The sequence below is a fragment of the Mercenaria mercenaria genome, chromosome 11 (genome assembly GCF_021730395.1).
Source record: "Mercenaria mercenaria strain notata chromosome 11, MADL_Memer_1, whole genome shotgun sequence".
NCBI lineage: Eukaryota > Metazoa > Mollusca > Bivalvia > Venerida > Veneridae > Mercenaria > Mercenaria mercenaria.
In genome coordinates, this window is record NC_069371.1 from 45,341,386 (window position 1) to 45,359,476 (window position 18,091).

Sequence of the window (18,091 nt, forward strand, 5' to 3'; positions counted from 1 at the left end):
TTCCATCAATCTATTTATATTTGAACAAATCAATTCAAAAATCGTTCGACTTTACCTTCAAAATGGCGTTGACGAAGTATTACAGAATGTTTTAGACGATTAAAATCGACAAGTTTATACAAGAGCAAAAAATTATTTTCGATGCGTTAAGTCCTCCATATCTATCTCCTTTTTATTTCATTTCGCAAAGAAAAACACGAGGGTGCAGCCATAATGCTGTTTTCAAAAACACTTCTTTCATTTTCAAAATATTAAAACCAAGGCCCTGATTAGATAGCGGAAAGATTGTTTGAACGTGATCTTCTATCGGTTTAGTGTAGATCCCATGCGTAACATTAATACATGATTTTATTCAGATGGTATTTGATCTGAGATTGTTAGTACAGTAAACTTTTAGCTCAATAGGCATATAATGGATTACCAAGCAATATTCATCGACGATAGTATAAAAATGTACATGGTTATGTGTGTTTATGTGGAATGTTCTATTTTATCATTTAGAGCTCTTGCACTGTGCCTCAGTTTTTAAATATGTAGTTTACAGACAAAAAAGTAAAGTTATAAAGTATCACTCGCTTAAACCACGACGTAAACTAATGTTTATTTTCAGGAATGTAATGCAATAACACAAGCGTTTGGTACTCAAAACTGTAATCCCATATGTTGCAATACAGACTTTTGTAACGATCGTTGTGGAACCCTTTCAAATATCACCATGTCAACATCACATCCACACACCTCTGATGATAAAACTACGATGTCAGATAGACATTCCACTCTCCAACAACATATGGGGCAAACAACAGAATTACCAGACACCTTGACAACTAAGTCTCTGAAAGATCACACGACAGAAGGTAGAGCCTCATTTACATTTACCTTTAAGGAAAACGTATTAAATTAATCTGCGTCCCAGAAAAAAAGGTCGTTACTAAAAAAAATTACTGTAAGAAAACTATTATATTGTTTCACAGATTTCTCACCGAACCTGTTCGTATCCATATTGTAACGTCATAGAGGAAGCTAAGTACCGATTGCGGCATAATTCGTGAACTGATGAAAGTTTTAAAATGTTTATCAATACGATTTTTTGTACATTCGTCAGTCATGAAAAGGTCGTATCTGCCACTAACGACCTAATTACTATATAACTGATGTATCCAAATCACAAATTGTTCTATCCTATAAGTGCCAGCTACTACCTTATTTCTAAAACGTACCCAAAACTGGGTCGTAAGTAAAAGACACGGCCTAATATTATCAACAAAATGTTATTGTTTGTTCAATTTATTTGGATTTGATGTTCAAGTTATGGCCCTTTTAATGCAGTTTTCGAAAATGTATAGGTCATAAAAGGACGTAATTAACAGTTACGTACGGCCTTACAGTTGTAGGGATATCATCATCATGTCAATTTATGGGACATTAGAAAGAGAACACAATTGTTTATTTTCTTTAATTAGGAAACAAACAGACAGCTACAACGAAGCCAAACTTGCATACCGTTACTACGGCTATGACAACTCTATCGTCTACGAAATCGTACTGCAACAAAGGAAATTACGTGTATTTACAAAATGCACATGCGCAGCTTTGTATCCATGTTGTAAATAGGCACAAGCCAGTATCCTGGGATGACGCTCGAGCATCGTGCAAAGCAAAGGGAGAAGATCTTGCTGTTTTAGATACTCACGAAAAGGCTTTATTAGTAAGAGGCTTGCTACGAAGTCATTCTCGTAAGTATATTTACGTAACACGATTCGTCTCAACAGCTGTTATTTCACTATGCAAAAGGAATGTACCTGAATGCTGGTTTACGCACAATATGGTCAATGTTAGATAATTGAATAAACAAAGGAAGCACCAGGCTTCTCCAAAAGACTGAAATTTAATTATCCGATTCTCTGTAAATTAAGGTTCTGCCTAGGTATTTTTTAATGTCAGGTTATGTGGAACAGGGTTGAAAATGAAAATGATGTAAATATGTTGTTTTTGTCGTGGAATTATAATTTGTTTGGATTACCAAAATTATACATGTGCTATTAAACACTTATTAAAACTGCTTTCATAACTCTGTGCGAAACATGACCGCATTGTAACCAGTCCATAGTACTCGTATTTTATGCTGTATATTTGTTTTTATTCTCTCACAGACAAAATGGCAGTTTAAACAGTTTATCTTCTTTTTATACGCCCGTTTGAAAAAAGGGACGTATTATGGGAACGCCCCTGGCTGGCGGATGGGCGGGCGGGCGGGCGGCGTCCACATACTTTGTCCGGAGCATATCTTCTACCTGTATGGAGGGATTTTGATGAAACTTGGCAAAGTTGTTCATCATCATAAGACGGAGTGTCATGCGCAAGAACCAAGTCCCTAGCTCTAAGGTCAAGGTCACACTTAGAGGTCAAATGTCAAATTCAAGAATGGCTTTGTCCGGACCATATCTTCTTCATGCATGGAGGGATTTTGATGAAAGTTGGCACAACTGTTCATCATCATGAGACGGAGTGTCATGTGCAAGAATCAGGTCCCTAGGTCAAAGGTCAAGGTTACAGGTCAAAGGATACAAGAATGAAAACTTTGTCCGGAGCATTTCTTCTTCATGCATAGAGAGATTTTGATACAACTTGGCACAAATGTTCACCACCACAAGGTGGAGTGTCATGCGCAAGAATCATGTCCCTAGGTCTAAGGTCAAGGTCACACTTAGAGGTCAAAGGATACAAGAATGAAAACTTTGTCCGGAGCATTTCTTCTTCATGCATAGAGGGATTTTGATGTAACTTGACCCAAATATACACCATCATGAGACGAAGTGTCATGCGCAGTTCTCTTCTTTAAAATTACTTCCCTTTGTTGTTACTATTGGCACAAATGTTCACCACCACGAGTCGGAGTGCCACGTGCAAGAACCAGGTCCTTAGGTCTAAGGTCAAGGTCACACTTAGAGGCCAAAGGTCAGATTCAAGAATGACTTTGTCCGAAGCATTTCTTCTTCATGCATGGAAGGATTTTGATGAAACTTGACCCAATTATACACCATCATGAGACGAAGTGTCATGCGCAGTTCTCTTCTTTAGAATTACTTCCCTTTGTTGGTACTATAAATAGCTTATATTGTAACTTTTTCATTATTAGTTGTAGGGAAAAATCGAGACCACTTTTCTGTAGTACAACATGCATGCTACATCCAATTTTGAGGTGTATTTTGACCAATCTCTAAATGGTAAAGATTTTTGTTTGGACTTACATTTTTTTATGGATTTTTTTTTAAGATTAACTTCCCTTAGTTGTTACTATCAATAACTTATATTGTAACTTTTTTATAATTGACCGTAGGGAAAAACCAAGATGACTTTTCTGTGGTACAACTTTCCAATTTTAGGTGTATTTTAAGGTATCTCTACCTGGTAAGGAGTTTTTTTGTGGACTTAGAAACACAAAAGACTTACAATGATTACTAAACAACCACAAAATTAAAATTCCATTTGCAAATACAGGTGCTAGAGTAAAGAAATTTGCTGTGACGGGCGTATATTGTGACATTCTGGCATTCTGATTTTATATTGCATATAAACGGTTTAAAGACTATCCCAAACAAAAATATTTTCCCTTTTAAACACTATCAAACACCTTATAAACACTGCCAAAACCGCTTTTTGGTGTTTGTTAGAGCGTTCCATTAGCGATCCATTGAAACAATCAAGAAATGGTTGCAACAGAGGGTTAACGGAACGTGTTTCATTAAATGGATCGCGATTTTGAAGCGGGTTATTAAAGGCCTAGTTCTTGGCAGTGGGCAGAGATTTCTGTCTTCATTAGCAGCTGGATTATGGCTCCAATTAACAGGGGTCATTGTTTATTGTAAAGTCAGTCTACCTTATATACACATGTATCAGTAAATGAGAGAAGAAACAGTGTGTTTCCTTTTCAATCTTATATTTTTATATGTGGTAACTTTAAAAATTATATCTTACTACATTTTTTGCATTTTTTATTAAAAAGAAATAAGTTTGTTGTTCAAACATAATAATAAAATTATAAGACACTTATTTAGGAATATATTACAAATTTCACCATGTTTTTAGGAAGAAGAGATAGTGTTATTTTTCGTATTCTATCACATTCAATTTTGATATTTAAGAGAAAGAAGAAAGTTTTATTTTACTGCTACTGCTTTACTGCTAAGGACATTTGCTTTAGATTGAAAACCCAATGTGCATTTCAGTATTATAAAGTAAAACATGAGAAAGGTAAACTTTATGCAACTTATTATTGAAATTGAAACTTAGGTATAGATGAAACACAATAACTTGATTTTATCCTCAAAACTTGTGATTGCACGTATAAGAGGTCATTTTAAATATTGTATATACATAAAATAATCACTTCCACCTGTATAATTATGGCCTTTTTCATTATATGATATTGGCAGATATTGTTTGTCACAATATCTAAGTGGCCTCCGTGGCCGAGTGGTTTAAGTTGCTGACTTTAAATCACTTGCCCCTCATCGACCTCGGGGCGTTGAATTCCTCACGTGAGGAAGCCATCTAGCTGGCTTACGGAAGGTCGGTTGTTTTACCCAGGTGCTCGCTCGTGATGAAATAATGCAAGAAGGGGCACCTGGGGTCTTCCTCCACCATCAAAGGTGGAAAGCCGCCATATGACCTATAATTGCGTCGGTGCGACGTTAAACCCAACAACAACTATATATGTGTTGTATTATGATTATTATTACTATATTATTATTAATATTATTATTCTACATTCAATGAAAGAAAACTAATTTCTTTCAACTCTACTCCATACATCTTCATGATCCAGTGGGGACCCCTGTTGCGCTAATTGCCCATCAATCAGCTACTGTTACATAATCGCTGATTCCAGCAGATAACACGGGAGTTGTATATTGAATTTGGGCCAAGCTAGCTTTTGAGACACCTACATACATCGAAGAGAATTTCTTCACGATTCCTGTTTCTTAACACATATATATATAGTAGTGGATCTAGGCATTTAACTTTACAGAGTAATTCAGAAGGCTTTTACCTTCTTTAGCAGAAAACATATGGTTTTAATCTCTTCTATTTACTTCTCATTGCATGTCTTCTAGTTGCCACGGTTTATGTAATCTCATCTTAGGAATAATATAGAGGTACATAAATGAGTGCATTTTGTAGGAAATAAGAATAGAGGATGGACAGGATTGATTTATTGAAGAGGAAATGGTGATTGTTGTTTCATCTATTTTCTATGATTGATAATTAAATGTATTTTCTTAATACATACAATTCAGTATAAATAAACACATATTTACATTGTGATTTTTAAAGGTTTCAATAAAATAAGTGTATGATAGAATTCCAATATTTTATTGAGTATTAACATAATTGTTTTTGAAATGCTGATTCAAATGGCATACTTGCTGTGCAATATAAAAACTAGCTAAATAAATGTGTGTTTCTCTTTGTCTATCCAATGTTTGTTTTTGACAAAAATTGAATTTCTGTTAGCTTCATGATTAACAAATGATTTGTATAACATTTAACAGAAAGGTTCAATTAGCGTGTTGTAAAATGACAGATTGTAGTCCAACATTTATGTTAATTAGCGATCCATTATCTCATTTGCATGTGAAATTGGAACATGGCATCGGCATATTTACAATTTCATCAAGAAGTTTCCTGAAATACCAGCATTCACAAATAAGATTTTGGATTGTTTGTGGGAGTTTGTGGGAGTTTTAAAGAGATGCATACTGATTTGTTCATCATTCACAATTTCAGAATATAATCAAACTTTCTACTGGATAGGAGCAAAAGACTTCAATAACAATAACCATTTCACCTGGACAGATGGTCAAACATTAGTCGACAAAGAAGCTGATTGGGATAGGGGCAAGCCGGATCATGTAGTGAACGGCAATGACCAAGACTGCGTCAGCATATATAATAATTTTACCCACAATAGGTATTTTAAATGGCATGACTTGAATTGCGAAAACCGAGGACATTTTATTTGTGAACGGAAATAAACATAGACTGTATTGTTTTCTACATTCGGAAAGCCTGATGTTAAAATTTTTCTTCTATATTAACGGAAGACTACATACAATCTATCATTTGAATCAAGGACATCGAAGTGCTTGTTTGTGTGAATAATCAAGATAAATGCACACAAGTTTATTAATCAATGACATTTCCTTTACCAACTGTAAGGATGCCTTCATTTTTGACATATTAATAAAAAGAAATGTCATTTCTTATTTTATCTTTTTGCAGAACAAAGAAAGTTGGTTCATACATTTACTAGTAGTCCTGTCTCTGTTAAGCACTAAAAATATTGGACTGTGTAAATATTATCCAGGTCTTTACAATTTTAAGCAACATGATATTCGGACAGATAATTACGAAGTCCCCAAAACAAGTATTGATAGTCCTATGTAAAACTGCGTTAATATACTAGTATCCCTTTTCCCTTATTCTTTCTTTAGATATATTTTTGCATTTTGCGTTTTGCTATTTGTTATTTGCGTTTTGCACCGGGATTCCATGTTATGCAGTGTTGTTATACTTTCTAGTCCTTTGGGATCATGGAGTCCATTCAGCATATGTGTTATAGAGTTACGCTTAGGCCGGTGCTAGGGGGCGTGAGAGGTTTTGCACATTTCATGACCTCTCGTTTTACAGAGTTCATTATTACAGGCATATATATAGTTTTTTTAAAAAGACAAATAGCAAAACACGAGAAACAAAACACAAATGCAAAAAGCAAAACGCAGAAAGCAAATAGCAAACAGCAAAAAGCATGTCGCACCGGGATTCCATAAATTATATCATAAAAATAAAAATGTAGAATAACATGAGGTAAAACACTTATACATAACCAGCCAGCTCAGCGTAAGAAAACAAGAGCTGCAGGGGGACAGCAACGCTTGACTTAATGGATGAGTACAAGTCGGAGAAGGGGCATATTTTTGTACACAAAACTTTCTGCACGCCAAATGTCTGCCATGTTATATTCATGAGCTTTTTGATATACTGTAATATCAAGTTATACAATACAATTTAAAACATTACATGCATATCAGCTTTATACCAGCAAGTGCCTGGACCTCGACAAACAACAAAATTCTTTACAGGTAGTATACAAATAGTTTATTGTTTATAACAAGTACCTTGATACAGTTAATAGGTTCACATAATAAAACAAGACATTTCATTGCTTTAAAACACACATTGATTTACATATACTAAATGTGTCGAAAAACTAAATGATAAAATACTGGTGTAGAACTAACAGGTATAAATAGCATACAGAATGGCTAAACTAAATACAAGAACGTGAAAACTCTTTGGATACATTATCTGATCTGTCCCTTTCCCAAACCATAAACCATACCGATTCCTTATAAAACAGGTGGCTATTTAAGGGGTTTTGTTTGGTGGGTTGGGGTCGGGGGCGAGGTGGGAACGGCTTATTCGCAATTGAAAAGGGTGACCTTTTCTCCCCAACTTTTAGAAAAACATACTAAATATACTCTATAATATATATGTTCATTATGATGTTTGTTTGTTTGTTTTGGGTTTAACGCCGTTTTTCAACGTTTTTTTCAGTCATGTATCGGCGGGCAGTTAACCTAACCAGTGTTCCTGGATTCTGTACCAGTACAAACCTGTTCTTCGCAAATAGCTGTCAACTTCCCCACATGAATCAGAGGTGGAGGAGCCAGGAGGACTAATGATTTCAGACACAATGTCGTTTATCAAATAATCACGAAGAACATACGCCCTGCCCGAGGACCGAACTCACGACCCTGCGATCCGTAGACCAACGCTCTACCTACTGAGCTAAGCGGGCGGGCTATCTGTTCATTATGAATTCCTAATCGTTTGTTATATTATGCGCATTAGTTGAAGTATCACATGAGCAAGGTAGTTGTGGACGTTCAAAGATTTACATATATTTTCATTTGTCCTGCAGAGGTAATTTATTGTAATACAGACTGATATTAATTAATGGATTGAAACGTGATAAAACTTTCTTAACGTAGTTTATATTGTGCGGTCATGTTTTTTTTGCCCTACGTGGAGTGCGCATGCGCGAAAGCTTACTTCCGTTGCTTCAAATACTTCTTTAAAGTCCAAAGAAAGAATGTGAGTTTTGACATTCTTTGAGAATGGCACATCATATATTCAAGCTTATCGACATCAAGAACTAACATAAACACTTAATATTGAATCACCTCTTTCTCTAAGACAATGCATGCGTGTTTTCATAGAATTATTCTCGTTTGTTTCTGAATAATCATCTAAAAACCTAACGCAACTCAGTTCCGATTGATACCGTTCTGTTTCTTACTTGTCAAGTCCTGCCAACTCACATAAAATGTTGTAACCTCGCACAAACTTTTTTGTTTGTTTTGGGTTTAACGCCGTTTTTCAACAGTATTTCATTTATATAACAGCGGATACCTCACACAAAATAACCTATAAAACGTTCTACATATATCTGACATTAAGCTGACCTCGCCATTCTAGTATATTATATTTCCATATTTTTCTCTGATCAGTAGACACATTTTGGCACATGTTTTGCAGAAAATATTCAAAAATAGCTAAGCCTTTTAGCCAGTGCTTTAGCAACTGGCTATAGCTCTAAATCAACTACCAAGTTCCAACCTTGCGTCGTTTTAGTTTCCTTCTATTTCTATGTGACTGCATTACACAACAGTTAATATGCTGGACATGTAAAAAAATATTTTTTTATAATCTTGGTATTGTGTGAGTGTGTGAGCAACTGAGGACTACTGTTGTAAACAACAAAAACAAAAACAAGCAGCAACGGATTCTAGATTAATAATGAACTTTATATTCACATTCGAAATACTCAGAATTACTCTGCTCTAGGTTCAGGTTTTAGGTTAAGGGTTAGGGTTATAATTGGACCCAACCCTGGGTCAAACTTAGTTTTACATAGAGTTGTATTGGGAAAACCTTCTTGTCATAAACCACAATGCAAAGAGATTAGATATTTGGCATGTAGCATTGTCTACTGGACCTCTACCAACATTGTTCAAATCATGACTGGTTTATGCACAATGAATTGTTGATTCTTCATGTATATCGGTTAAAATATCACTGAATAAGCACTGGCTATCAGTCGTTTCAGGGCTTTGATTTGAAAGTATGGAGAAAAAACACTTGAATTATTACCTCTATAATGTAACACAACTAACGGATTATGCCCCATTATCACACACTCGATCAAACAATGACATGAGGGTTAGCGCTTTTAATCTATTTACATTGTAGTTACATTTCATTTATTAGCTCGACGATACGGAGAGCTATCTTACTCGACCTAGCGTCGACGTCGGAGCCTTTCCGCGTACACACCCCGGTCAACCTCGCAAATACAGCTCGTTGGACAAATCAAAGTACTGAAAGTACAAAAAGGCAGGCTAACACAAAACTGCGAGGGAAAGATGTTTGCAAAATCTGAAATATTATCGGTTTTCCATATCAAACTAAGGTGAGCTTAGGGTACTAAACTTGAGAAATGTAATTCTCACTTAGAAATCTGAAAAAGAAACAAAGATTAGTATCTAACAGGAAATGTCAGGATCGAAAACGCAGTCCAATCAAATCGCAACCCCATAGCAGTGTATGTATGGATGCTTACAAAAACACATCTATAAAAATAAAACTTATGGAAAACGAGGATAAAATGATAAATGAAAAGTTCCCAGTCGATCACTGTCTTGTAATTGTCAGTTGCAAACACACCACCGGTGTATCTAAACTGGTTAATGTTACGTTATAACCTTATCATTGCCCCAACTACGGTTCCAAATTAAAGTCAACACTTAAAAGCCAAACTGAGTCATTGACTTACATATAGACATTATTTTTATTTTTTATTATTCTTTTGATAGTGTCATTATTATTTAAAATATCCATGTTGCCTTTAAGTATTCCAAATAACTCCCTATCTTTAGGATAATATGTTGAAATATATGGTGTGATGTTCTCGCTTTTGTTATTTTGTACGCTTTATAAAGTACTTCTAGGAATTTGCGTTGCTTTTTAAACCAAAACTTAATAAACATTGATGACGTCACAATATTTACGTTATGTACACATGAGTATGCATAAAATGACTTTGATTAGCAATTACGCATTTTATGACGCCATTTTGTATTATTTGCCTTGATGAGTAAATAAACGAAATCGGTTGACAAATAAGTAACCCATGAAATGTCATTTATTTTTTTCTTTGTAATTTACTTGCACCTGCTTTTAGCATTTTTTTATATAGACATACTAAGCACAGAAACGAAGAAGAGACGAACGTGCGATACGGCTTTCATCATGAATAGCAAAAACCCTAATTTAAAAATGGAACACGGAAAAAACCTAAATAGTCTTAGGAAATTTTAAAGTAGATTATGTCTCGGGAAAAGTCCATTATTCTTTTGTATAATCTAAATGGAAACAATGTCACTTTCGCTTAAATAAATCGCTATCTCTTGACGATCGTACTTATTACCTGTTTACCTTCACGTGACCATTTATAAATAAAAGAACATTTGATTCTTAATTTAGGGTTATAAAATGTCATCGTATTAATGTATTGTCACTATTTATTTCTATATTTCTAACAAAATGAAACATGTAATATATTTTAGAATCGTAAATAGAAATAAAGTTGTTTTCAAAACTTCAATTGCAAGATTGTAAGTGCGTTAAGGTTTTGTAAGAACTTAGCGCAACACTTCTGCTTAAAATAAACCATCCCACAGGCTTAAAATAAATCTTTTCCCATGCGTAATATAACAGTCTATGCAAGCAGAGTGACGTCACACCAGGCTAATAAGAAACGCGCAGTAAGTCTGAATATGTAATTAGCAACGCATTTAAAACATCTGTTTTACTTTCAGATATTTTTTCTTTTAAAAGAAAAGATTATTATAAAATAATTGACAAAAATATTTTTATTGAACCAGGTAAGTTTGGCAATCTTCAAAATAAATCCATGGTAAAACTGAAAAACCATGACGGAACTATTTGAATTGCGCATGAAACAATTTTGTATTGTCAGTCTCAGAACCTAACTGATCTTTGTGACTTTCTGTTTATGATAATAATAGTCTAGCAAACAAGTTCGTCAGCCTAAAAATGGAAATATACATAAAAGTAAGACTTGTGTCTTGCTACACGTTTCGGTCAGCTGTTAACGTTCCATGTGGCGTTAAATAATATTTTTTACGGTATTGCATAAACAAGAGAAATGTTTCAAACTAAACGCATAATGCTATATACGCTTCGACGTATTTGCAATATCATTATCAATTTGTAAAGCAATTAAAACATGTCAACGCAGCATACACAGATGATAATCATATATGAAACAGAAAACTAGTATGAACACAACTGGACTTAGACTTGTTGGTTTTAATGTTTCATAAATTAGTCTTTTAAATGGAAAATTATTTATGGACACAAATTATTAAATTAGGGTTATAAGTTCACCAAGGAGGAAGTTATTTCAGTGCTTATTACAGTAGCCTGGTGTCCGTTTTTAACGTCTACGTTTCACAGACTTAAAACCAGCCGGGAACCAGGCTGTTCGCACGAATATGACCTCATGCCTTACACCTCCTTATCAGATAACAACAGGTTGGTTTTGAAACAAGGAGTGTAAACTTTAATGTAAGAGTATTTTTGCAATTCACACAATGACGAGACTGATATCCCTTGGTATACTCTTTGGTTTTGTAACACGCTGTGAGTTAACTTTTATTTCCCATTTGGATTTCCTGTCGTAGTAATTTATACAGTTCTGATCATGTCATCACACTGACCAAGCTTTATCAGGTAAGATGGTTTCAACGTTGTTTGAGTGGTGAATTTTACGCAGAACAAGTGAACGAATGGGTACGTTTCTACCCATTAAATATTGAATTGAATGAAAACGACGGGCCAACCAGAGCGCAAATTAGTCCATGTCTTAGAACAGTGACATGTGTTCATTTGACTGGCATTTGTACCTTTGTTTCAAACACTTCTGTACGGATCTCGGGGTCGTGAGTTCGAGCCCTGGGCGAGGCGTATATTCTCCGTGACGATTTGATAAAAGACATTGTATCTGAAATCATTCGTCCTCCAACTCTGATTCATGTGGGGAAGTTGGCAGTTACTTGCGAAGAACAGGTTAGTACTAGTACAGAATCCAGGAACACTGGTGAGGTTAACTGCCTGTCGTTACATAACTGAAATACTGCTGAAGAACGGAGTTAAACCCAAAACAAACAAACAAATAATCAATTACTAAATACTGAAAAAGCTACTTTTTTTAAGACGAATCATGCTTATTTTCATAAAATTATTCGAATTTGATTCTGAACAAGCGTTTGAAAACCTAACGCCACGCAGTTTTCGGTGTGTCGGAACGGAACGCAATCAAGTGTGTAACGGTCTGTATTTTACTTGCCAAGCTTTATTCTTCATAAAAAAGTCTTACATTTTCATAGGTGTACACCCTAGTTGCCCTCAATTCACATTACATTTCATGTCAATGTATTGTCTAGTTACAAATATAATTTATTCTTCTAAAACAATGAGTTGTAGCTGTTATATTTTTACTGAAACAAAGTTTTCCTTTCAACTTGCACTGGGTATGTCATGTTTGGAACATTTTTGTGTGTTAAAATGCTCGTTAATATGAGATTAGTAATGAAAGACCAATGTTATAAATGAATACAAAGGGTTTCATTTATCCTTGGATTTCTTCTTTTTCCTGATGCTAGATTACAAGACTCTTTCTCTAGTCTTAGTTGCGGATGGAAATGTAAATGTACAGGTGGTAATGGGACTCTGGAAAGATAACGTGAAACAAGTCCCGGATATTTCTATCCACTCTTTCAACCAGTGACAAATGCTTTCTCTTGCATACCGTGTCCTTCAAATAACACAAGAAAAAAAGTGAATACAAGAATGCTTTTCTTTTGACAGTACTATCTAATGGTAGTAGCGTTGTAATTTGCGCATGTATTCACAAATTACAACGCGAAAGATATCTTAACATCCAGGTTGTAAGACAAGTTTTACTTGCCTGCTTGGCGGGAAAAGTATCACGTGCCAGAGACAGTTGTTTCTGTTTAACTTTAGTCCTACTGGCAACAAGTGATTCTGCCTATGCGACCAGTGCTGACTAAGATCGGCCTGCACATCCTTGCAGTTTGATCATGGTCTGCACTGTTTGCTATTTAATCAATACATTTTAAGTGAACATCCCTTCGAATAATAAATGGTACGGCCCAAATTGAATGATGGGGGAGTCCATTTTAGTAATTTAGCTGGCTAAAGGTTAAAGTAGCGTGCACTTAAGTGAAATGAAACAGTACAGTACATAAGCAAATATTTTACTTAAAATCTATATAATAGATAAGGACTCCAACATGACAGAAACATTCATGCTGAACAAGCAATAACACTGCTGCTAAAAAAACGACCTGATCACTGTTATCTCTTTTTCGTCGCCAATTGGAGGCATCTATCTAAGGGTTAACATTTTTTATTTCATTAAAATCCCTCAAATAGCGAAAAAATGGAGAAAAGTTTGACAACATGCTCTAAATTTCAATCCATGTAGTTTTTGACGTCCATTCTATACATATAAATGCTTATTGAATATGATATAGGACCAGTGTTTCACATTGTTATTACATCATAACTATATATATATCACTAAACAATATTCGGTCTCAGCTGAGTTTGAGTTTGAAATTTTAATATCAATTTTACTAAAGCTTCAAGGTTAAATTCCAACTGAGACTGACCATTAATACGGAATAGCCACTTGAAAATAGTTATAAACTTAAAAATTAGTTTTAAACACGCTATTTAGATATAAATGACAAATAAAATGTCATTATCAAACTCAGCTGAGACTGAAAATGTTTTGTGAACACGGGGCCAATAAATTGCCATCGCGATCTATCTTACATGTCTGCCTGAGGATCATTTATGTTTCCCAATCCTCGGGACAGCATGGATAAAAAACCTCACTAGCACTGTTTTTTTTATTTTTCATACCAAACTTTCTCTCCGTTAGGGAAAACCCTGTCTTATACAGGCAAGCATAATTATAAGATCCTTGTTTTTCTAGCATTGGCTAAAACAACGGAAAATTATGTCCGGTACGAAAGAAAATGTTTTATTGTTAAGTCGGTCGGGTAAAACGTGCTAAAAGTCAATTATCTGTTACTTCTGATCAAGAAATAAGTTCTTACTATTAGTTAATGGCCGTAACAAAAAGAGTTGCTGCTAGACGATTTTATGTTACAATTCACAATGCCCTTTTGTTAAACAATAATATTCAGTAACATCCAAAGGATTTCTGGAGGCACCTGCACTTGTTTCCCTAATGATTTACGAAATGTAGCTTAAAATCGGTTACTCTGGGTGCCATAAGATTATAATATTATTTTGTAGAGCTCTGGTGCTTCTTGGCCTATAGCCCTTTGTATAAATATTTTCGTTTTTGTAAAAAACATTTTAAGTGCACAATATCAATAACAGATTCACAGTGAATAAACATAAAACGAAATGTAACTAGGTAAGCCGTATGTCATTGTTTTAGGCGATTGTGTGACATCTCGATGGTGGATCTATACATCCGTTAATTGTGTTATATTATACAGGTGATGATGCAAGTGTTTTTTCTTCATACTTTCATGCGAAAAGTTCAGCTAATAATTATTGTTATTGTTTCTGCAAAAAATGGCCTAAATATGTCTAATGTTCAGCGAAAAAAAATGGAAATATAAATAAGCTATTACAAATGTATTATAATATTAGCATGGCGAGGTAACTTTAATGTCAGATTTGTAGAACGTTTATAGGTTATTTTGTGTAAGGTAACGACTTCATTATAAGGGCTAAGGCTCTGCAAGTAATGAACAGAACGGTATCAATACGATTGCGTTACGTAGCGACACACTCGAAACCGAGTTGCGTTAGGTTTTCGGATGATTGTTCAGAAGAAAGAAACAGAATGATTAAATGAAAATACGCATGTATTGTCTTAAGGAAGAGCTCTTTGACTATTATGTGTTTCAGTAAGTTTTCGATCATAATACAAATGTAAACGTTGTATATATTATGAAATATTCTCAAAATATAACAAAAGATAAAAGGTAAAGGCAGATTTCTCGGAAGCACAGAGCATCACAAACACAGTCTCAGAGCCACGCATTTGCAAAGTAGACCCACAACAAAAGGAATCCGTAACGGAAAAACGTTATAAACGGGTTGCTTCAAATATGCAAGAAGTGCATATTAATTTTATGCAAAATATAGAAAAAGGGGGAGGAAGGGGTATGGGGTAGAAAGGGGGAGGGGGGGGGGGGGGGGGGCGGGAGAGGGGGATGGAGGTGAAGGTGAAGGGGAAAGTGGAACAAGGATGAATATTCAAAAGGGAATACTATGTCACAGTTACCCTACAACGTAAATCACGGCAGCGCAGACACTCGTGTACAAAAGACAAACACACATACACACATATAACTAACTTACGTAGATAAACAGACAAGTATAATATAACAGCACTGTAGGGCATCGCCCAAGACACACAGACGCACAAGCACGTACACACGAACGCACACACATAAGCTGGAAAAGACAACAATTCCGGTAGCCAAAATTAAGGTGAGCACGATAACTTACTCATAGTAGAAAGGGAAGGGGATGCCATAGCAAGGGAGCGCAAATGCAAGGGGATTAAATGGTGAATGGGTTGGTTGGAGAGGAGGCGATAGGGGGAGTAAGGAGAAAGAGGAAAAAACATCAAACAATAAAACATACGCAACACAAATTACAAGTCAGACAGAAAACAAGTTGAAAATAGGTGCACCGCCTTAGAACGGTCAGTCACATACATATTTAATCGCGTTTACGGCATACACTCACCTCCCCCCTTAGAAGTGGTTGAAGAAACGGCACAAATCTCAGCTAAATGATCACAAGTGCTACGATACGGACTCATTTGCGCTCCAGGGTCTGCCATCGTTCTCATTTAATTTGGTATGTAACGAGATATTGCCTAAATCCATACTTACAAGACCAGAAATGTTCATTTTGTCCACTCGTTTTGGGTAAAAGTCACCACTCGGACCACGTTGAAACCATCTGATCTGATAAGAATAAGGCCAGTGTGGTCATGCAATCAAAAAATTTTGATTGGTCAGCGGAGAGTTTGTTAAAATATGTTGTCCAAGTAACTTTGACTCGTAAAATTGCTGTTTACAAGAGAGCAAACACAGTATCTGCTTCGATTGTATTTTTATTATATACTTAATATATAAATTCTATTAAAATACGGCTTGTATTCCATAAAAAATATGGTAGGCAGAAAAAAATGTGTTAATTTAGCTGGCATTTGTGTCGTTGTTTCAAACACTTCTGTACAGTCCGACAGAGGAAGAAAATTATTGTCCTTGGAGAATATCGCATCATATATAGTGCTTATCGGGATCAATTAATTATCAAACACTTAATTATACTGAAATACTACCTTTTTTAAGACGAATCATACTTGTTTTCACAGAATTATTCGAATTTGTTTTGAACAATCGTCTGAAAACCTAACGCAAAGTAGTCTCTGTTGTGTCGCTCGCTACGCAACGCAATCAAGTGGAATACATTCTGTATTTTAATTGCCGAGCTTTACACCTCATAAAAAAATCTTACTAATTTCTAGGTTTACACCCTAATTGCCCTCAATTCGCACACAATTTCATGTCAATGTACTGTCTAGTTATATATGTAATTTATTCTTCTAAAACAATGAATTGTACATAGTTGTTATTTTTCTACTGATTTCAAGTGTTCCTTTCAAGTTTCACTATATGTATGCCATTGTTTCCAGCATTTTATGTGCTAAAATGAGATTAGTAATGAAAAACAAATATTTTCAATGAACACAAGAGTTTTCATTTATCCTACGATTTTTTTTCTTTTTCCCGATGCTAGATTACAATACCATTTCTCTAGTCGTATGTGCAAATGGAAATATCCGGCTTGAGGGTAATTGTACGTGCAATAACGAGGCTCTGGAAAGATAACGCAAATCCACGCCTACTGGCCAATGGCAAATGTTTTTCTTGCATATGTGTCCTTTAAATAACAGAAGAAAAAGTGAATATAAGAATGCTTTTCTTTTTAAGGTAGTATTTTATTGCAATAGCGTATAAATTTACGCATGCATTCACAGATTACAGCGCAAGAGTTATCTTACATCCAGGTTATAAGACGAGATTTTCTTGCCCACTTTGGGGTAAAGGTTTAACCTTTAGCCTACTGGCGGCAAGTGATTCTGCCTATGCGACTGCCCTGATCGCTACTCAATCAGTAAATTTTCAATGAACACCCCTTCGAAAAATAAATGGCACTACCCAAATTGAATGATGGACCAGACCATTTTAGAAATTTAGAATACTGCTGCAAGAAATGACCAGATCACTGCTATCTCTTTTTGTGGTCGCTACTTTGAGGCATCTATCTAAGCGTTAACATTTTCAATTTCATTAAAATCCCACAAACAGCGAAAAAAAGCTGAAAAGTTCGACAAAATGCTCTGAATAAAATATTTGATTATGTGTCTAGGACTGTCGGTTAACACTGTTGTGACATCATAACTATGTACATACAGTAAACCTCGCTTATAAGGAACAGCTTGGAACCTCTAAAATTGTTCCTTACAACCGAGGTTCCTTATATCCGTATAGCGAACTAGTTCCTTGTAACCGAGGTTTGTATAACGAACACAATTTATATAGCGAACACTATTTGACTGATGTTTGGAAAGGGCTATGTGTCCACACACCGGACCGACCATGAATCTTTATGTGAGAAAGTTACGAGTCTGTAGTAGTACCGGTCCTTTCCTGGAGAGATTGTAAGGTAAACTGCCTGCATATATATGACTGAAATGGTGTTGAAACACGGCGTTAAAACTAAACTAAGCCTAAATGTACATCGGTAAGAATGTCCGTAATTTGTGTTTATTTTTTGTCGGTTATTT

General features: G+C 35.3%; 1 protein-coding gene across 2 annotated transcripts in view; it reads left to right on the forward strand.

Annotated features, from left to right (window-relative positions):
• The window catches only part of LOC128546006 (uncharacterized), a 50,009-nt gene that overhangs the window by 12,407 nt on the left and 19,511 nt on the right, over positions 1-18,091 (forward strand). Inside the window, exons 7-9 of one of the 2 annotated variants that reach the window (XM_053517315.1) lie at positions 611-857; positions 1,464-1,736; positions 5,791-6,262. The exons of the other annotated variant lie outside the window; for it this stretch is intronic. Of the exons in view, the coding sequence (XP_053373290.1) occupies positions 611-857; positions 1,464-1,736; positions 5,791-6,038 (768 nt within the window). The 3' untranslated portion in view covers positions 6,039-6,262. Of the gene's footprint in view, positions 1-610; positions 858-1,463; positions 1,737-5,790; positions 6,263-18,091 lie in introns of those variants that run through there. 2 annotated transcript variants of the gene reach the window in all.